The 22044-nt window shown below is 45.7% G+C and overlaps 1 protein-coding gene across 7 annotated transcripts in view; it reads left to right on the top strand.

Annotated features, from left to right (window-relative positions):
- The window catches only part of LPP (LIM domain containing preferred translocation partner in lipoma), a 423204-nt gene that overhangs the window by 342880 nt on the left and 58280 nt on the right, over positions 1-22044 (top strand). For all 7 annotated transcript variants that reach the window (XM_074963360.1, XM_074963357.1, XM_074963361.1 and 4 more), the window contains one exon: positions 19043-19212. In XM_074963360.1, coding sequence (XP_074819461.1) covers positions 19043-19212 — 170 coding nt within the window. The remainder of the gene's footprint in view (positions 1-19042; positions 19213-22044) is intronic.

The raw sequence follows: 22044 nt of genomic DNA, 5'->3' as shown, positions 1-22044 counted from the left end.
CCAGAAGTTTATTCCATCACTGCTACAAGCCTAAACCAAGAACTTTGCAATTACTGTATGTATTTGATTCCTTTAACCAATTTTAACTCTCACCTAACTTTCTTCCTTTTTAATAAATAAACCTTTAGATTTTAGACACTAAGGGATTGGCATCAGCATGATTATTGGATCAGATCTGAGTTGTATATTGACCTGGGTGTGTGGCTGGTCCTTTGGGATCAAATGAATCTTTTATTTGAGGAGATTGGTTTTAAAGAGCCACTCATCTCTAAGTTTAATGTTTTGGGGGTGATACAAGGAGTGGAATGCCTAAGGAAACTGCTTTTATGACTTCTTGTTAGCCAGTGTGGTGAAACAGAAGTTTTACTTTTGTTACTGGTTTGGTATATCTCATGGGAGAATAACCTCCAGTTTTGGGGTGTATCCGCCCTTTTTCTCAGCAGTTTGTCCTGAATTTGGTATTCTCAGTTGTGACCCACAAAGGCACGGTGACAGGTGGTAATGGCCAAAATGTGCTAGATGCTGTGAAAACACATAGGAAGACAGTCCCTTCACTGAAGAGGCTGCAAGTTATGAAGAGAATGATTCAACCCTCAAAAACAAAACTGTCCCCCGCCCCCAAATCAATATCTCCTGGATGCAAACAAAAGCAACACTTTCTTTTTTAAAACAGTTAAATAAAAGTCCATTATCAAACTTACTGGAGAGCCAGAAAATAAAATATTGGGGGACTTGCTGGCTAGAGGATTGATAATGATTAGGTGATTTGCCCAAGGTCACACAGGAAGTCTGTGGCAGAGTTGAGAACTGAACAAAGAAATCCTTCGAGCCCAATGTGCTATTTACCAGCCTTCTTCTCATTTGAAGAGAAAATCAACAACATTTCACTTCCTCCGGTGTAGAATAGTGCAACTGTGCTTAAGGCTCTATTGGTGTTGAAATCATAACCATATTTTGGGGTGTTAATAACATGGCTGTGAAAACAAAAAAGAGAGAAAAGTGCTCCAGGATCAAACTTAGTAATCTTAAGTGATATTAATATTATGTACCCACTAATGCTATCACACTGCAGAATTTAGATAATACACAGCTATTATAAAAACTGATAATTCACCGTAGTAATCAGTTACTTTCCAGTCTAACAGCTAGCATGCCATTACGGGTAGGGGTGCGCAGTGTAGTGTGGATTGTTTCTTCTGTTTTTCATTGTTAGCATGTGTCTTTTTGTTTTTATTGGTGTTTTTGTCTTCTGCTTGTGGTTTTCTCTGGGTGTTTTGAATGTCACATTGTTTAGCGGGGGGAGGCTATTTTAGCTGAGAGTGAAATACACTAAAGAATCATTATAAACAGAACTTTCTCATTTATTGAGTGTCCTCCCCCCAGCGTTTTTCAGTCGGAAATGTACAAAAAGTGTTTTTTTAAAAAGGAATCGCTTTGACTCAGATTGTGTGAGATGAATCATAACCCACTTTCTCATCTGAGAGGCGCAAGAAAAAATTCCAGCTCTGCTCTTGGCGTCAGCATAATCAATATGGAGTGCTTGTCAGAGGCACAAAAAGGAGGGAGAGCATCAGAAGAATGAAACGAATCAAAAGTGGTAGAACTCTCTCATTTCTTCTTCTCGAGCCTGCCAGTGCATCACACTGGGGCTCGTCATGTCATCCACGGAGCACACCTGCCTGCAGTCAGTGTTTTCTTGGCTAAGACGCAAAGTCGGGATGGGCGTTCAAAAGCCTAGCCGTTGAGGGTCCAAACGGGTATTCAAATCATGAAACCCCACTTCGACACATCTGTAGGTTTCTGAATGCTGCCCATCAGTCAAGAACACAAACTCCTCTTGACTTGCAAAACACGATGTACCTTATCAACCGTCTTGACTGCGAGAGCGCCCTATGGTGGCTGATTGGAGCGTGTATGGCAAACATGAGACCCTGTGATCTGCCAGCTTTCCAGTCCAGTAAAGGAAAACAGAAGACAAACTTCAACTAGTAATAAGACTGAGGTGGCTGTGAATTTAAATCATGAAATCAAGTCTGATTCATTATGGATATCCTTAATTTACGAATGTGCTTGCTCGTATTAGAATTTTTTTTTCATTTGTGTCTCTCCTAAGCTCCAGGCACATACAAATGTTACAGCCAGTAATTACTACTCTACTTACATGGGCCAATGATCTTAATGTTTCATGGGGAGGGTTCATTGAGAGTCAAGAAGGGCATTCCACCCACCCCGAGCATAGCACTGCACAATTAGGTACATGATAGAGGCATGCTTATAGGCATTCCGGGAATAAGGAAGGAAACCTTCCACCCAACTCTGCAGTGTGCATTAATGTACAGTAGAGATGATAGATGTAAGTGTGTGGGAGGAGGGTTGAATCATCTTCTGCAGCATCATATATTGGTCACTGCTAAAGGTAGGCTACTGAACTTGGTGGACTAATGGTCTCAAATGCTCTAGGCTTAATTCACTTCGCAATTAAACCATTTTCTTTCCTGGATCCAATAATGGCATTAGCACATCCCTACAATGCACCTAGTTGTGAAACTGGAGCTTCCATTTGCTTATTTTTATGAATCAAGCCCTGTGTTCCATTCATCCAGTAAACAGCACTATAACACAATTTCCCCCATAAATGCTGGTTCCAGACACTACCTTGAGAGGTTAATAACTTGCTCTGTAGCAAACACATGTTCTGATTCTGATTACACACGAGTGAACAGACAGAATAAATGATTTGTAGCTGTTTATGTGAGGGCAGTTTTTGAGGACCGGAGATGGTTTCTTGTTTTTTTTTTTTATCATTTTGCATTATATTTTTGGCTTTAAAAACCCGCTGTTTGCTGAAACGTCAGTATTTCCTCCTCATCTGCATGCCCTGCAAGGGTAATTCATTCTAGCTGCTGCCCCCTAAATGCCATGTTCAGAGGAAGCCTGCTTCCTTCACCTTGATGCGCTCTAATGAATGAGTGGGAGTGAGCCACAGTACCAATGGCCTCCCCTTTCTGCATGTGGTGATTGTTTCCAAAAATCAGCTTTTACCGTTGCCATGGCTCAATGGCGAGCTGGGTTCTGATGCAGCCAGTACAACCCACCTGAAGGTCTGGTTGGTCAAACTAAGTCCTCTTTCCAGTATCTCTCTCCTTATCGGAGGCACAGAGTGACTGCTGGGTTTGATACTTGCTAAGAGATTTCCTTCCTCCCCGTACTCCGTCACAACAGTTGAGATCAGCTGACACCCTCTGCCTCTCACTCCCTTTTTGATAGTCCCTTGCAAATCCTTACTAGATCTGAACCATCTTCAGTGGTGCTGACTCTCTGGGGCTGTTGGGGGCGGGGGAATGAGTTAACAGCAACTGCAGTGGGAGCCAAGTTAGGGCAAAGCTTGGCTCTTTCGCAAATCCCATCCCATGTCTTTATGGTTATAGCTTGTAGACCCCTGGGCTTGATCAAAACATCAGTCACCAAGTGCTACGTGAGTCTGTAATTCCCCAGTGGCTGCTCATTCAGTAACACCCCTACTGGCACCAAACCAGTCATAATCTCTTCCTCTATGCACATTGTATTTCTAAATATAGAGTTGTTTTTTATGTTCAGAAATATTGTCTAGTTTCTTTGCATAGAATAGAATAAAATAAAAAGGAAGATAAAATCTAATATGTACATTCTGGATATGCAACGCTTGATGCACCCTGTACATAATATCCCTCATTTGGAGGGGTGGGGACAATCATCATGGATACATAAGGAAGTAACACAGGAGGAAGAATAGCTGTTTGCCATTCTGTTCGGTGTGAGCAGAGGATGGCCACTTCATTTTTATGACAAATTGCTTGCCCCCGGTGGCTATGAGGTATCCAGAAATGGATTGTGGATTCTCAGGCCTTGTCTACACAGGAAAGTTGCACCAGTTTAACATACGACATGATTGTTAAACTGATTTAGTTAAACTGGTGCAAGAGGCTGTGTGGACTTATGATGATGATTTAAATGATTTAATTGGGGATTGGTCCTGCTTTGAGCAGGGGGTTGGACTAGATGACCTCCTGAGGTCCCTTCCAACCCTGATATTCTATGACTTTCTTATTTCACTTTAAACCAGGCTTAGGTTAAATTGATTAGGAACTGGATAACTGTCCACACAGGTTTGTACTGGATTAAAAAGTGATTTAAGTTAAACCAATGCAATTTCTGCATATCCATAAGGCCTCAGTCCTGTTCCTAATGTCACAAAGTCCCTCCCCCAGTGAACAGTAACTCAGTGTGGCTTTGTCCCCCTCTAGTGGCTAGGCCACAAATAGAGTCTTACGGGTCTGCTACTGCCTCTGGACCTGGTCTGATAGTTCAAGCAGGAGAGGCGCTTGTGCATTGAGATCCAGAGGTCCTAGGTTTGAACGCCACAGGCAATCCACACACAGGCGTTGTTACACGGTAGTTGACACCTTTGTGGGCAGTCCCATCAGAAAAGCTGTGAGCTGAATTGACAAGTAGTGACCTACGGTCCCTCGAGCTAGGGACAGAGGCATGCTGGTGGTACAGTGTTAGGGAGCTGTGCCCTGACTCCGCCCACGCTGTCCCTGAGCTGTGGATAAACAGAGGACTTCATTCTCGAGAGCCATCAATCCAAAATCTTTTCCCAAGCAGAGCATTTGCTTTTAAAATAGAAATGGTATTTGTAGGCCAGGCTTGACAGGAGTAATTGGATGTGGGCAAGGCCTTATTTTTTGGGAGACAGGATTAGGGAGGTAAATGGATCAGCAAGCTGGAAACAGAATGTCTGTACTAGCTAAGAAGAGGGAACACCCAGGGTACCGTTGACAATGCACCAGATAACAATGGGTAAGAGGAGCCTGGAACATAAAATGAGGGGGAAGGAGTTGGTCGTGCATGAACAGTGCATGATGTACTGGGATTGGTTCCTACAAAGTGACCACACCAATCCCAAAACACGTCATACAATGTACAGGTTTCAGAGTAACAGCCATGTTAGTCTGTATTCGCAAAAAGAAAAGGAGGACTTGTGGCACCTTAGAGACTAACCAATTTATTTGAGCATGAGCTTTCGTGAGCTATAGCTCACTTCATCGGATGCAAGTATATACAATGTAATGTGTGAATGTAGGTAAAGGAAGAGGTTTGCTGTGTAATTTTGGATGTGCGGTACGGCCTATACCCACCACCTGCGCTTGAGTCGGATCAACTCAGTGTGGCTTTGCGGTATGCCAAAGAAGGGAACCTAAGTGATGAGGCTGGAGCCGAACTGAGTTCCTGAGGACCAAGTGGAAGAGATTTAGAGGGAGCCTCAACAGTATTTTGTAGGGTGCCAATTAGTCTCCAGCTCCCAACTTTCTCTCTCTCTCTCTCTCTACATTGCAGACACTGCTTCCACCAGGGTGGGGCAGGGTGTAGGGTGGGGGAGCGCGAGAGAGGGAATTAATGTGCCTAAGATCTGTCCAATTTTGCATAATTGCTTTTTGCACAATTGCTAGGAATGGATTAATCTTTTTATTGCTTGCCTCATTTCATGAAGCAATAGCGTGACCTTTAGGATAAGAGAGAAGGAGAGACCTACCTGCAGCCCTGCACAGAGGACAAAAGTTCAAGGTTTTTACAATCACAGCACTGAGACATAGAGTGGGGAAATGATCCTTCAGGAAACGTGAGATAATTGCCTCTGGCCCTGGACAGTTGCATGTGTCTAGAAGAATGGAAACCTACTCTGAAACCTAGATGAGGAGCATCTCACAGGCAGATGACTTGGAGCACAGCCCAGCTGTGTCATGCGCACAATCTGGGCTGCATCATCAGCTCATGTGGGTTGGTGAGTGTAGCTCCATTGATTTTGGTGAAGCTGCACCAGTTTACATCTCCTGAGCTGGTGATTTGGTTCAGTATATCTAGAATGAGCTCATTTGAGAGTCAAGATGCCAATGGCTGCCTGCGTACACTTTAGGGGTGGGTAGAAGGCAGACAGTGTGGGGGTTAGTGCTGCAAGGTAATGAATGTAATGAAATTAATGGGTAGCAGCTTTAAAACAAATAAAAGGAAGTTCTTCACTCAGCGCACAGTCAACCTGTGGAACTCCTTGCCTGAGGAGGTTGTGAAGGCTAGGACTATAACCGGGTTTAAAACAGAACTGGATAAATTCATGGAGGCTAAGTCCATTAATGGCTTTTAGCCAGGATGGGTAAGGAATGGTGTCCCTAGCCTCTGTTTGTCACAGGGTGGAGATGGATGGCAGGAGAGAGATCACTAGATCGTTACCTGTTAGGCTCACTCCCTCTGGGGCACCTGGCATTGGATACTGTCGGTAGACAGTATACTGGGCTGGATGGACCTTTGGTCTGACCCAGTCTGGCCGTTCTTATGTTCTTATGTAAGAAGTTTCACAGGTTTTTTTTGAGCAAATGTCCCCTGATTTTGCTTCTCTTTCGGCTAGCAATATCCCCTGATAACGGTCGGAGCCTGGCCCGCCGCTATTCGTAGGAAGAGGCTTTTGCCATATCTCAGATAGAGAAGTATCTTCCCAAACCGCGGTCAGCATTTGAGTCTGTTTCATCCCATCTGTGCCTTGTAGTGGAAAGAATGGTTCGGTTTTCCTTTTAAGTGGCGTTGGAGTGATGAAACCCAGACAGATGAGCCCCAGGCTCGGGTCAAGCATCACAAAGTTTGGATGCAGATCTTAAACTAACTCGAAAGCGACTGCAACCCTCTGTTCTAGAAATTGGATTGGAGTCTTCCCAGGAACTGACTTACGTGCTGTGTTCGAGTGCTCTTGATCCATGCCAGGGCCAAAAACAGGAGGACTGTGGAAAGGAAAAATAATTTACAAAAAGACAAATTTAACCAAACTGTTTTGAACCTCAAAACCCATTTGGATCATGTGAGTCATTGTTTTATTTAAACCAAATTGAGTCTCACTGTGCTTCATGTTCTGTTTTGGATACAAGTTGCAACAAGCCATAACTCGTGCCTTTCTACCACACTCCTCCACCATGTACTCTGCATAGGCTGCGTGTGCTATAGGGAGACCATTTTTAAAATGCTTTGGAGAGTTATTGGTACTATTTTTCCATCTGCCTCTGCCAGTAAGAGCAGGCTCCCTTCATACCAACAATCCAGCTCTCAGAGGATGATACAGTTTTAGCAACATCAAATAACGACCTTAAAAGAACTTTCTCTCCATAATGGTGTCATGGTTTTAAGGGATGGTGTCTCTGGCCCTTGCAGTAGTAAAACCAAGTGGTGTGTGCCCCTTTCAGAAGGGAAGAGCCTCCTCTTTGCAGTTGAACAAAGCTCTCAGTTCTTGCACTAACTGGTAGTCAGATAGTGAACCTCGAGCCTGGGTGGGAAAGAAGGAAACCGGTATCTGGTGTAAAGAAAAGTGAAGGCAGCTGTTCAGAGCTGCTCAGAAGTTTGGAGTGACAGAAGTTCGGCCCAGGGGAAATGGGTTAGTGTCAGAGTGCAGGTCAGGCACTCAAAGGTGCACAATGGATTCAGTTTAACACCTGGGCAGTGTGTAGGCAGAAATGCATCATACACCTGGCATTGCTGCATGGATTCCTGTTCAAAGGAGTCAGGTGTCCCACCGAAATTCAGTGGGGCTTGTGCATCCAACACCCTTAGACTCCTTCGACAATCCCAGGCCTGAAAGCCTTTGGTGGTTTGACAGCCCAGCAGCAAACTTCTGTTGGAGTCTCTTCTCTTTGCCACCTTCTTCCTTTCTCCCAGATTTTGCTCCCTTGTTTTCTGTTTAGCGACATTTCCTCAACTGCTCCTCCCCAGGCAGGCATGAGGCAGGTTGGCAGACAGGAGCAATTGGCAGAGCGAGAATCTCTGACCCAAAGTTTCACGTCTCCTACTTGTTACCAGGCTTTTCCACCTCCCCACGGAACAGAGGACACAGCACACTCTGCTTCCTGCCACTTGCAAGCCCAGGAGTCTGGCAAGGTGGAAGCAGGCTGCTGAACACCAGCTGGAGTGCTGGCCGGTGGAGAATGAACCATGTCCCTCAGGCTCAGCAGTGCTCCAGTGAGCAGTATGTGATTTTGGGGGCTGGGTCTGAGTCTGGGAGAATGCTGACAGCGTTTGCCAGAAGGAGATGAAATGATTGGCTTGGGGAGGAAGGGAAAGAGCAAGGGGCGGTTTTGCAACATGGAAACAATTACAAATAAGCTCTTGTTGTTTGTACAGCACCTAGCACAACGGGTCCTGGTCCAGGACTAGGCTCCTAGGTGCTACAGTAATGCAGATAATAATAACTCTGAATAACTTCCATTAGGTCGCTTCTGGGTGAACAGTAAAAGTTCGTCTATTCCCCACTGTGGGCTGAAAAGCTGGTATCTGTGTCAGTGCGTGTTGTGGCCAGGCTGATGTGTTCTTTTTCACCTGCCCAGCGGCTTGGTTCTCAGCTGAGCATCCACTAAGGGGCCCGGGTTTCTGTCTGAATTTGGAACTCTTGTATTTTGGGGCTCAGAGCAGCTGGGAATTGGCACCTTTTGTCACGACCGGGATGTGGACAGTCTGGCCTAAGCGGGTAGGACCAGGAGTCAGGTTTAGTGGTCAGAGCAGGAATAGGGCCTGGTAGTTGGAGCAGTAGTTGGGAGTTGGTGGTAAAGCCCGGGGTCAGAACCAGAGTCAGAAACTAGGAGTCAAGCCGAAGGACAGACCCAGAGTCACGAGTCTAGTCAGATATCACAGCTGGAGTCAGAGACCAGGAATCAATCCAAGGATCAGAGTCAGGGGTCAGTGGGATCTGTTACAGCAGCAGGCCCGGTACAGTCGAGTTGCAGAGACAGCTTCCTGCTTAAATAGTGCACCTGGACCAACCAGAGGTCACGGGAGTTGTTGCCAAAAGGGGTTTCTGTGAGCGGCACTTCATGTGATGCTTAGGCCTCCCGGGTTTACAGAGCATTAATTGCAGGTCTTCCATGGTTGCCTGGTGGTAGAGTGGAAGTGTTTGTCACCCGGAGCCCTGCAGACTGGGGTTGTTGCCCTCCAGTTCCTTACACATTTGGCCTCTAGGAGTGGGTGGGGAGGGCTGCAGGCATTCATCGAGTATTAAATGTCTGAGGAGGAGGTGACCTCGTTTGGCCTCAGAGTTTTGTGCTGCATTGCCGCTCCCGCAAACAAGTGGGGTGGGTGTAGCAAGCCCTAGAACCACCCACCACTGCTTCTACCAGCAAGTAGAAGCACCTTGAGTTACCGCGTCAGAGCGCTGAGCCAGCACCTTTTGTGTACAGCTGTGCTTGGCATCCGATGGGAAAGCCAGAGCCCCACCCAGCCCCCGCCTGCGCAGTGCCTGGGACTTCCGTCACCAAACCACCAGAAACGTATTTTTGTGGCTCCCCAAAAGAGGATCCTGAGATCTTGTCTAGAATTTCAGAACAGGTCCCGCAGACCAGGGGAATGCCCAGAAAGTCACTACCACCCCCAGAGGGGTGGGGGAAGAGAGACCGATTTCCATCACACACTCTGCCCTTTGTTTTCCGCACGAGTTTCAATCAAACCTTTTAGACAGACGTTTGTTTCTCTATTTGTGTCCTTTCTGTTTCAAGAGTTAAGTCTCGCAATGATGATGTTGAAAATGTAAGTGCAAAGGGATGCATCTCAGTGGTTGGTACTGGAGCTCCGGAGCCGTTCATAGGAATTTACAGTCTGGATCAAACATAAAGTCCATCAGTATCCTGTCTCTGACAGCAGCCAGCACCAGCTGCTTCAGTGGAAGTCGTAAGAACCTGCCTGATAGCACTGATGGGATAACTTGCCCCCAAGAACATTTCCTTCTGAGTAAAGCCAGATGATTTTTTTTTTCCAGCTGAAACTTTTCTGTTGGGTGAAAATGCCGATCTCGCAACCCTGTAACATTTCACAAATTCGTGTCAGTTTCGCTGAATTGTTTCAGCAAGGGGGGCGGGGGGAACAAAACAAAAATCCAAAGAAAAGTGGGAACATTTCATTCCAGTGTTTTCTAAACTAAACGTTTTGATTTTAGGGGCCAGAATAACTTTTCGTGATGAAATTTCCTTTGATTTTACTTGGTTTTCAAAGCAAAATCATTCTTAAAAGCCACTCCACGTCAAAACAAAATGTTCTGTTCAGCCCAAAGCAATTTTTTGTTCGCCAAAAATTCCAGGCTGTTGGTTTGGGGTTGACTGTCAGCAACCAAACCCTCCATTCTTCACGCAGCGGCTTAAGCCCTAAGCAGCAGCAGCTTGTTTTTCAACTGAGCAATCCTTTCTGTTGAAAACATTCATTTGTAAATGAAACTTTGAAGCAAACTTTCTCTCCTTTTTTTTTTCAAACTGGGAAAGGGAGATGGGGAAGTAGAAAGTGAGAGGAAGTGTTTTTTTTCCCCACCTCCACTTCCTCTCACTTTTCTTCCCCCACCCTTCCTCTGTTTCTGGTGGGGGCGGGGGATTTTTTTTTAAAGTGGGCTTTTTCCAACCTAATTGAAACAAACAAACAAAAAAAAATCATTCTGGAATTTTACAGTGCAAAACAAAGAATTACATGAAAAAAAATCAAACAAAACAAATCTTTCCTTTTTAATTTTTTTCATTAAGCATATTTGCCTCTTTAAAATCCGCTCAGTGTATATCCCATCTAAAATGCCCATTCCTTTTTCATCACCCGGACACCAGTTTCAGTTCAGGCTAGATCAGTAGTGACCAGTGTGTCACAGGTGGCCGCAGTCCCTCATATCCCTTCTGGAAGTAGTCCTCCCTTGCCAGGGTTAAGGCACATTGGTAATGCACTGTAGGGAAGCTTGTTCTGCCAGTTCCCATGCTATGGCTGCTCTGTGGGTAGAGTGCTTTGATCTAATCGGGCACCATTCATCAGCATTAAAGGAAATAAAGTACGTCTTGCTCTATCCTCTGCATGTCCATGATCGATCAGCAGAGGAGGTTTCCTTTATTATTATTTTTTTCCATCTCAAGATGTTACACTGAGGCTGTAATTCAACCACTTTGCAAATGTTAAAACATCTGCCCACAAGGGAAACAATTCAACAAAAACCAGAGCCTGCTGCAAAAAGTGAGCATTAAGTCAAGTACTATAGAACATCACTGACCCCCACTGGGCTGGGAGACCCATTGCAGGCTACCAGTTTCTGGGGACTAGCAAATAACCAGTCGGGCACAAGAAAACAGTCAAGTCTCCTGTGTTGCAACAGGTACCTAGTCAGTGCTGGGTCATCATCAGAAGCTCCCCTAGCTTTGTGGGAAATCCAGGTCCAAACTTTGCAGGTGGCTCCCATGACGGGATCGACTCAATCAAACCCCGGATGTGGACATTAAGAATGCTCTAGTCCTCACCTGACCTTTGGAGCTCAGCCCTGTCATGGTTGCAGCAATTTAGGAAAATTACTTTGGACCATGCAAATGCACTGTATTCTGCTTAGTAAAACTGATGGGATAACCTGCCCTTGAGCCTTTTTGGGGGGAGCATGGGGAAGTGAGGAGTTAGGTTCCAGGGGTTTTTCACCAGGCATAAGAGGCATTATTGCAATCCCATTGTTCCAGGGAGCACAGTGGGTTGCTCCCTCATAATGCCTCAATTAAATCAAAGGAGCCAGGGAGCAGCTTCCCGCCCTCCTTCCTCTCAGAGCTTGCCCGGGCACCCTGGGGTGACAGCACAGTTTGGCAGGAAGCACATTCCTCGTGCCTACTGGGGAGTTGTGATCAGGTTCATATCCGCTGAGGCAAATCTCTCCTGGAGCACCTTGTACTGCAGGCCTGTGTAACAGTGGAGAAAGAGGTGGCCCTGTGGGTAAGGCACTGGATGGGGCCTCAGAAGACCTGGCTTCAATTTCTGTCTGTGCCACAAACTCCCTGGGTAACCATGGGCAAGTTGTTGACCAATCTGAGCTTCAGCTCCCCATCTGCAGTAGCACTTACAGGGTGTGGTGAGGATTAATCCACCAATGCTTCTGAGTAGTTCCAATAGGAACAGTGGGTGAGCAGCATGGGAAAGTCTCTGAGAAGATATCAGGAAGGCTTAGAGACAAGGTGGGTGATGGTATCTTTTATTGGGCCAGCTTCTGTTGGTGAGACAGACAAGTTTTCGAGCTCCACAGACCTGAAGAAAGAGATCTGAGGAGCTTGAACCTTCTCTCTTTCACCAACAGAGGTGGGTTCAATAAAAGACATTCTCTTCCCCACCTTGTCTCTCTCATCTCTTGGGGCCAACATGGCTGCAACAGCACTGCAAACAACAATAAAACTTTAGTAAGACAAGGCCTCACCATTGCCCTGCATTTGCTGATAAATCATTAGCAGTGCGTGGGCCAAGGCCACCAAGGCATATTGGAAACGTATCAGGTTTGCAGATAAGTGAAGTGAGATAGCGAGGTTGTACTGTGGTTAGGGGATGAAAACAATGAGCAAGCTTTGCTGTTACTGGAAGTAGTCAGAACAGTCATTGTGGAGACATATGCATGAGGCGTGCTCTGTAGTTGAGATAAAATAAGAGGACTTAGGAAAGTAGTCAGTAATTAAATCACAGCTTTTGATTTAATTCATGGAGTGTTACAAACATGCCTCGAAGCACCAAGCATCTATGAACGACGCGTGTTCGTTGACATCTGCCGAAGCAGCGAATTAAGATGAATCTGTCTAACGTCCAAACATTGCATGAGACGACCGATGTGTCTGACCTGCAGCTGTCAAATAATGAAAATTCAGTGCAGTGCTCCAGCACAGTGAGTTCAATGCTAAGGGGTGAGTAACTGCCATGAAAGCTGCGTCAAAAAACAAAAGAGGACAGGTGGCGGGAGTAGAGGGACGTGTGGGAGAATATCATATAATTTAATTCACCCTATCTGGCATTTATGTAAATCGTCTATCAGCTTAGGTTAAAACTGTCTGGAAAATTTGCTTCCTGTAAAACCAATGGCAAATCCCTCACAAACTCCAGTGGGAGTAGGGATTATCACACACATTACAAGGGCAAGACTTTGAGAAGTGACTAGTGAATCTGTGTGTCTGGGTTTTTTTGTTGTTGGGTTAGCAATACCGAGCACCAATCCTCCAAATAGTCTCTTTTAAGGTGTCTAAAATCAGGCACCCCAGATCCCTAGTCACTTCTGAAAGGCTTGGCCCCAAATTAGTCCAGGAGTAAAAACTGTAGTGTTGAACCGGAGGCAGGGCTGAGGTATGAACCCAGGTCTGCTGCAGTGTTGAAAAGTAGAGTGAATTCATGAACCTGACCATCTGCCAGGCTTGTTGGGAGCTCGAGTTCACTAGAATCCAAGGGATAACACTTCTGCACAGCTGGGTTAGCTCCTCCCCAGGGTCTGCTGCCGTGGGAATTCTACCTGGGAGAAGCTTATGGCAGTGCAGGTTGCCTACAGCCCCATGCCACCAGCCTCCAAAGCGTTGGCACTAGCTTGGGAGAGGTCATGGCCAAGGCACCCTTCCCTAGCATAACCCCTTTTGGACAAGCACCTCCTTTCCTCAGCCAGATGGTAATATTTACTCTCTTCCAGAGCAAAGCTTCCGCTCCTGTCAGCTTGGGCAAAATCAAGGAGCCTGTTGTGTGCATGGTCAGAGAACGTTAACCAGAGCTCCAGGAGTGCTGGGTTTTGTTTTAAGCTCTGCCACGGTAGCGTGGACTTGTGCAAGTCTCTCACTTCTGTTCATTAAGGGAGGCAGTGTGGCCTAGTAGGTATAGCGCTAAATTGGGACTTGGGAGCCTGGGTGTTAGTCTCGGCTATGCCACCGATGTGCTGGGGGACCTTGGGCAAGTCACTTCCCTTCTCTGTACCTCAGTTTTCCCCATCTGCAAAACAGAGCTCATGGTAATGCTTGCTTCCTTTGAGAAGTGTTATATGGTTGAGCTAAGTCGTAGTATCAACCTCTCTCTGTGCCCCGTTTCTCTAATTCTATTGGGGATAACTATGCCTACCTTACATGGGGCTGTGAGGATTAACAGATGTTTGTGGAGTGCTTGAAAACCCTTGGATGAAAGTCATTGGAGAAGGGGGGGAGGAACCTTGTTATTTTGTTGACTTATGGTCAACGTTGCCCTCGAAATGCTGTTTTCGCGTCAATATTTCTTCATTAGGAATAATGATTTTTCCACATCCATTGCCAGCCGATTCAAAACTGTCCAAAAGGAAGATGTGTCATGAATTCCTAAAACACACTTGCTGGAGAACTCCTAAGCGGAGATGATTAGAAAAATAGCACTGGGGAATATACCAGGGTCTTGAGAATGCCAGGGGAGCTTTTAGCTTGATATTTGGTGCAATGTATTTACATATGAAAAATACTGTAATACACTTTGGTAAAGGCAATGTATTCTATTTCTTCTCGTTTGTATCCCAGCAGCAATGAAAACCAGGGAGGACATTGGGTTGATCGAGGGAAATTTAAGTGTAATCAATAAGCATCAGGGGATGTGACCTTGTTTTGATTAACTGTGGTATACTCTACAGTCTATCGGCATTTCTTTGAATGCATGAATTTAAAGCCTTTTATGGGTGAAGGTCCATGTGTTTTCTACTCATTATTATTACTGCTCTTTATATGGTTTTGGCTGAGTGCTGTACCCACAATGAGAGACTCTCACTGCCCCCAAAGAACTTACCATCTAAATAGATAAGACAGACAAATGTTGTGTTAGCTCCATTTTACAGATGGGGAATGGAAGCGCAGAGATATTGGTCCAAGAGCACAAGGTCATACTGGCTTCATGGCAGAAGGGTGCTGTGCCCCCCCTCCCTTACATGCTAGAACTGCTCGGGTGTGTTCTAGACGACAATAGATCCTATTTAAAAGAAGGACCGAGTGTCGGGTCGTTTCATCGTGGTGACTGGTTACGGCTGTGTTCTAGCGTTCCTCCCACTCACACTGACCAAAGGAAGAGACTTCCCGTAATTGAGGAAGAGGCGCACAGGGACCCGAGTGGGCTTCTCCCTCAGTCGTGTCAGGTTATGGGGGAGGTGAGAAAGCAGCAGCTTCCAGGAGAGCTCTCCCAGCAGTAGTAGGGACAGGGGATGAGGTTCAACTGGAGCTTCCCTCCACCTCCCTGGACCCAGGTCATGATACTCCAAAGTTTTATGTAACTGAGACCCGACTTGGGTTCAGTTAGGAAAGTTACAGAAGAAAAGTCTGGGGCTATTGCTGTCCACCAGTTTCCACTATGAAACTATCAGCCGTGGTGGCACCCGCTCCTGGCAGCTCCTCAGAGAACTCTCAGCTGACACAGATTGAACTCCCCCTAAAACCTGTCCCTGAGGCCCACTGTTTGGGGCACCATGGGGGAAGCATGCCCTGCTGGTGCTGCATCTGCCATGTGCATTGGAGAACTCCAGGAGTGGCTGCCAATACAACCCATTTCATCAGCGCTGGGGAAAAGAAAGCTAGAAGGGGGGAAAGAAAATGGTGACGCTGCAAAGACCCATCTTGGTGAAGTTGAATGTTAATTTTGTCATTTGTCTTTAAGCTGCTTTTAAAGGGCTGTCTGTGTCTTTGCCTCTGTCGGAAGCAACTGGGTCACATTGCTCTGGGTTGCCATTGTAATATGCCACCCACTATTTTCCTCATAGGTTATTTTTGTAATCGTGTGCAATCTGTTTGTTTTCCCGAGTTCTGTGTGCCTAGCCTTTCATGGCAAGTAATGCTACTTGGTCTCAGGTACAGACGTTAACTAGTCTGCTGCAGGCAGAGGGGAAATAGTGAGAGGAAACATGAGGTCTTTAATTTGAGGTGAATCTAGCCACAGATGTGTTCACAATTAACAATGGTCTTGTGTGATTGGCCCGCAGGAAAATATACCTTCATTCTTTGCAGCCACAATGGGAGAGAGTGCATTATCTGTCACGTGGATTGTGTTTTTTCTTCTCAGAGGCTGATTGTGCCCTAGAGGTTTCAGCAAAAAACAGGCCATAGGCTGAATGATATTCAGCGCGTGCAGTCTCCATTCACTTCCCAGGGGCTACAGGTATTCATCTTTGGTCAAAACCAGGCCCAGAGGTGGCCAGTGTTTTCAGGCATGGGGGCCTAGAGCTGGAATCCTAAATCTGTATTTTGGCACACGAGTAAACAGAAGTGGCTCGGAAAAGTAGCCTGCAAATAGCTTGAAAGTGACACGCTGGCCAGAGAAAGAGGTATATTCCAGTGCATGGGAACTGGCTGAATGATGAATGGAAGTGGGGGGGAGGAATTGGTTGCTGGATGTTCCATTCACATGTTAACAAAGGAAACTGAGAAGTGTTTGCACAGAGGTTACATTACTCTGGGTCCAAGTGCCTCATAAAAACGATACCGGATGATCACAGAACGGCACACAGGGGAGGTTAAATTCTCCTGAAGAATACTCCCCCTGGAAGAACAGTGTGTGAAGTAATACACTCATAGCTTTCAATTTCATGTTTTATACGAAGAGATATTAACTGCTCCCCAGACGTCGCTTCTTATTACAGCAATGCTGCGTAAGCGCTTTGGATGAGACCACTGAGCACTCTTGGCCTTGTCCACCCGGAGAAGGGAGGGGAATGGGGGGCTCTGTCATGTCATAGATGAAAAAGACCTTTTAGTCCATTTCATCTGTCTCGTTGCTGCAGCGAGACTGCTGCATGGTCCTCGCTGTTAGGAAACTTTTCCACCGCTTTCTCGCCACATACCTCACCCTAAATTACTCCTCTTCCAGTACGGCAAGGGACGTCCGTGTAAGAGGAAGCATAGCTAAGTGGCTAGAGCACGGGGCTGTGAATCAGGACATCAAGTGTGAATGATCTACAAAGCTAAGCTTTAAGCAAAAAAGTCTATTTATTCCCCTGTGACGGGGTGAACTCACCCCGCACTGGACGGGGAAGGGTTAACTCCGCACTGTGGGCAGAGGAAGCCACGCCCCCACATCCCTACTGGGCATGCTCCAGGTGTAGCAGTATAAGAGAGAGCAGCCCGGCTTAGTCTGGGCTGACTGCTGGAGCAGAAGGATGCTCCTTACTGGCTCCTGCCCCGGAACCACTGGCGTCCCGGACCACGGAAGCCAGAGGTCCTGGGCCCACTCAGTACCACACGGGACAGGGTCTCCCCCACCCCGTCACATCCCTGCAGCTGGGCTTCTTAGCACACTCCTATCTGCTCTCTGACTTAGAGTATTCCCACCGGGTTGCTCAGCATGTAAGCTCTTTGCGGCAGGGTCTGTATTATGTGTCCCTTACAGTGCCAACTACACTGATGCAACTTTACAAATAAGAATGATTTGGGTTCCATTCCAAGCTCTCCTAAGAGGTCTCAAACATCACCTTCCCCCTCATCCTGAAGGGTCGTAAAGTACCTTCCGCACGTTATGGACTGAAATGCCTTTACTTGCTGCTGAAACGGGCTTGCCCAGCACAACAGCCGTTACTGTACGGCAGCAGCATGCATAAGTTTGGGACAGGCAGTGAAGAAGCTGTAAGCACCTGGGTATTAATGTCATCATCGGTTCCATGCACAGCAGTATCACAGTTCAGCCACCTGGACAATTGAGCAGGCTGGGGTTTTTTTTGTTTGTTTTTTTTTAAGCTTTACAGATGTTTTTATTTTTAAGGCAGATACACACACACACACCACTAAATTAGTGCACGTTTTGTGGCTGGGTTATTGAATTATTTGAAAGGCCATCTTTCAGTTGAATGTGTGATACCATTTGGACAGCTATCTCCTGGCCATCATCCTGCTCTCTTTGCGTAGCCTTCGCTTCCCTAGCAACCGTCCCACTCCATCTGCCAAGTCCCAAACGCATGATGCGATATCGTCCCACTGTTCCCTTCTGCTCCCCCACCTGTCGTCTCTTGTATTTAAATTGGAAACCTTTTGGGACGAGGACGTGATTTTGTTCTGTGTTTGTACAGTGCCTAGCACCATGAGGTCCTGGTCTGTGACTGCGTTCTCTAGGTGCTATGGTAATACAAATGATAAATAATAATGTCCGACAAGACCCAAAATGAGGGACACAGAAATTATTCATTCAGAAAACTAGATATGTCCATGAAATCTCCTCCTCTAGTGGGGTAGAAACCTAAGCTTCTGTAAATTAGGGTGACCACATAGCAAGTGTGAAAAACCAGGACACTTTTGGGGGTGGGGGGGAGGTATAGTTGCCTATATAAGACAAAGCCCCTAATATTGGGATGGTCTCGATTATATTGGGATGTCTGGTCACCCTACTGTAAATCGTTATTGCTCTGTTGAACTCTGTGGAATTATGCTGATTTTCCCCAGCTGAGAACCTGGCACTGTCTCTGTTCCATAATTCTGCATGTCTGAGCTAAATCATTATCAATGCTGAATGCTAGCGGTGTGGAACATCAGTAATCAGCAGTGTGGAACATCAGAGCGGGACTGAAATGAGCGATGTCCCTCGGAGCTGTGCTTTTCACTGCGTTGAGTACTCCCACCTTCCCCTTTGCAGCTTCTGTGCCACAGGCTTCTTTTCGGAAGTGCCCTTTCCCGTGAGCTAAGCAACTTCACTCAGCCTCCCTCCCCTTTAAAATATGTGTCCCACAAAGCACTTCTACGTCAGCCTCTCCAAGCCTGGTCCATCGTCCGTGCCTGCCCTGTCTTGTCTCTGTGTGTGCGCCCTGTATTTGTCTGTTTCTGTAGAACGGTAAGCCCGCAGCGTGAGAGATTGGTGTTGCAATCTCCCTAGCCATTCAGTCCTTCATTTTTTTGCTGCAACCCCCACCAATGGTGCTCACTGCGTTGGCAGTTCCTGTTGTGAGAATGCAGGGAGCTGCATTGCGACTGCTCACGTAGACCACCAGATGGCCTCCCATAGGTGGCGAGTGTGCATCCCCATTGGTATGGGCTGCATTCGATTGTAATGACATATAAGTGAAAGGCACCAGAGCCTGGGGTCCAGCCCCAGAGCCATCTGATCCTCCAGAGTGTGCAAATCTTTCCTAGGCATGAGATTGTTCTTTGCGGCTGAGGGCAGGAATTGTACATGACCATGTGGTGACGTTGTACCTCAAGATAGCACCTGGAGCCCCCGTATTCATGACTTTGCGATGATTATGTGATCTCTTCTCCTCTCTTCCCCCCAGGTCGCTGTTCCCGTTGCGGTGAGAATGTTGTCGGGGAAGGCACTGGATGCACCGCCATGGACCAAGTGTTCCACGTGGAATGTTTTACCTGCATGACATGTGGCAACAAGCTCAGAGGCCAGCCTTTCTACGCAGTGGAGAAGAAAGCGTATTGTGAACCCTGCTACATTGTAAGTGCCGAGGCTCATTTTCAACATGAACACAAACCAGCAGAGTTTAGACATCTGTGGATACTCCCCTCTCTACTGTAGATTGCAGCATTGCCTTACAATTAAGGGTGAGCAACTCAACTTGGATAGAGTAGAAACAGACCCATCTATGATGATCAGAAAAAGTTTAATTTCCCACCCCCTTTCCCTCTTGCGCATGATTTCTGGTTTCCATCCAAGCCTTGAAACAAACGTGCCAAAAGAGAGAGAAGTTTTTCTTGTGATAAACTTAGCCTGACTGGGAACAGAAGTAACAGCACTCTTAGGAGAAAACCCTGTTCCCAAAAGCTTTCCACTGTAAGAGTCCTGATGCTGAAGTCCTTGTGTCCTCAAAACTCCCACTGAAGGAGGGGTGAGACTGAAGGATCCCAATGTAATTTTGCAACCCCACAGGATGATAAAAGCTGCCTAACAGCATCCAAACTTTAGGCCCCATCCATTGCCCTTTCAAATCAGTAGGAGTCCATCCATCAATTTCAAGGGCTTTTGTATCCAGATGCCTTTTGATGTTTCACCATTAAAGTATCTGCATTTACCGTGCCCTGGTATTTTGACGGTTTGGGTGAAAAAAATAGTTATAATCTCTGTATTTAGAATAAGTAAAGCTGCAGAATGTTGCTGAAAAATTCTGTGGAGACCACTGAATCAGCCCTGTGTAGATTTCTCTCTAATTCCTAGAACCCTTTCTGTCAACACTGGCTTTTGTCAAACATTGCTCGGTTATATTTATTCTCACTTAATTGCAAGGTGAGGCTACAGCCATGGTAACTAAGCCTCTAACTTCGAGTTTCCTTTACAAGCTGAGGAGCCTGTTCTGCAAGGAGCTGAGTGCCTCCTGTGAAATGCTGAACACCCTGCATTCACATTGATATCAGGGGGAAATGAGGGTTGGACACTTCCCAGAATCAGGCCTTCATGACACCCGGAATCTGAATCCCATTTGTTACTTGCTAAAAGCTTTAATTCCTCAGTTACATTCTTTCATCACTTTTTATTATTTATTATCATTACTACTTCAGAGCATGGTAACAATGCCTCATGATTCCTTGCCATTGCTACGTGTCCTTTGCAGTGGGATTATTGCTAAAGTGTTGAATGCAATAATGGAGGATTGATGCTGCCTTATTTACAGTGGCAATGGTGGATGGTCCCTGTTAATTGGCTCTTAAAAAGTAAATGATTTTTTGATTGAATATGTGCTTTTAAACCATTTCTCCTTTTAATGTTAGCTTTAAAATTATTGTGCCATCAAATTTTTAAGGTTAATTTTGTGGCACATGTGTTGGCCCTTGGGAGGAGACCGTAGTTCATTGCGAGGTGTGCCATAATGCATTGCACCAAGTGTTTTATATCGCTGGAGTTAAATGTCTCATTGACTTCGGGCTGGGATCTGCTAGTTGGTTAATACTTTTTTTTTTTTTTAAATCGGGCATGATTTCTTCACTGCGCATCTGCTTTAGTTTGGGAGAACATCTGCATTAGCCACTGTAATAATGGGTTGAGATTATTTAATCCCATTACTTATACACTTCATTAGCCTGAGTGAATTGTTGGCGAGGGTTCAGTAAACTTCCTACATTGGGAGATAAAAGGATGAGAGGAAAAATACAGAAGGATTCTGTTCCTCATCTTCTTTCAAATTTATCTTCTATCTTTTTAAGGGATAAAGCAATGATAATTGCTTGGCTGCATCTGCAATAGTAAATTCCACACTACAGCTTTGACCACAGAGGAAAGGATAAACTTTTAATTTTTATAGCTTCTTTGAAATGATTAGGCAAAAAAAAAAGTGTCCTTTAAATATTCACCTACACAAGCCACAAAAAAATAAGCTTAAAGGCCTGGCACGAAACACCCCTGGGAATCCGGTCTCTTGCTGATGTGAAAACAACATTAGTGGAGTTACATACCCATAGCATTACATAAATAGGGGCAGTGATTTTAAACATCCAGATGGGGAAACTGGAGCCAAGGGTTTGACACCTGATTCAGCAAAGCTCTTAGGCATATACTTAAGTCCCATTGTCTGAAATGGCACATAAGCATGTATTTTCAAAACATGCCGAGCTGCCTTCAGAGCCTACGTGCCATTTCAAAAGCGACTCCAGAGTCCAAGTCTCCTTGAAAGTCAGTTTCAAGCTATGTGCTTTGCTGTGTTAGGGCCTGAAGGACGTGCCCATGGCTGTACAGCAAATACGTGACTGAACCAGGCTTAGAAAGTAGAGGCCAAATTCTCAGCGGGCATAAATGGTCATAGCTCAGTAGAGCTACCCCAGTTTACGCCACCTGAGGTTCCAGCCCCAGGAATTCTTGGCTTCTGTTCCAATACTCAAATCACTAAACATGCTGCCTCTCTGGTATGAAAGAAGACAAAAAGGTGTTTGCCTCATCCAGATTTATAGACCAGGAACTGTTCGCTCTTCTGATAGTTCGCTCTGAGTGACTGCACCGTGCATGTCTGCAGTCAGGCCACAGGCAAATAAAATGAAAGTTTTTGAACAACTAAAAATTGGCAAATGTTTTCTCTGTTTCCGAGGTTACTCTTGTGTTGGTGGAGCAGTAGTGAAGCCATAGTTAAGGTTGCAACAGAAATTATGTTTAATTAGTCAATATCAGTGATCTGGTGTTAAAAAAAGGAAGTGAGTAAACTAACCTAAACTAAAGTACATATTCCCCCAGTGAGAAGCTGGTAAACTCCAGTTACCTGCATTTACCCTTGACTGTGCTACTGGTCAATATTGATGATCAAAGCCTGCAAAAGTATCTCTCTGGTTTTATTTATCATTGCTCCTC

Source organism: Natator depressus, chromosome 9 (assembly GCF_965152275.1).
Source record: "Natator depressus isolate rNatDep1 chromosome 9, rNatDep2.hap1, whole genome shotgun sequence".
Taxonomy (NCBI): Eukaryota; Metazoa; Chordata; order Testudines; family Cheloniidae; genus Natator; species Natator depressus.
The sequence above is the reverse complement of the archived record's forward strand: the minus strand, read 5'-3'. Positions and strand labels throughout refer to the sequence as shown.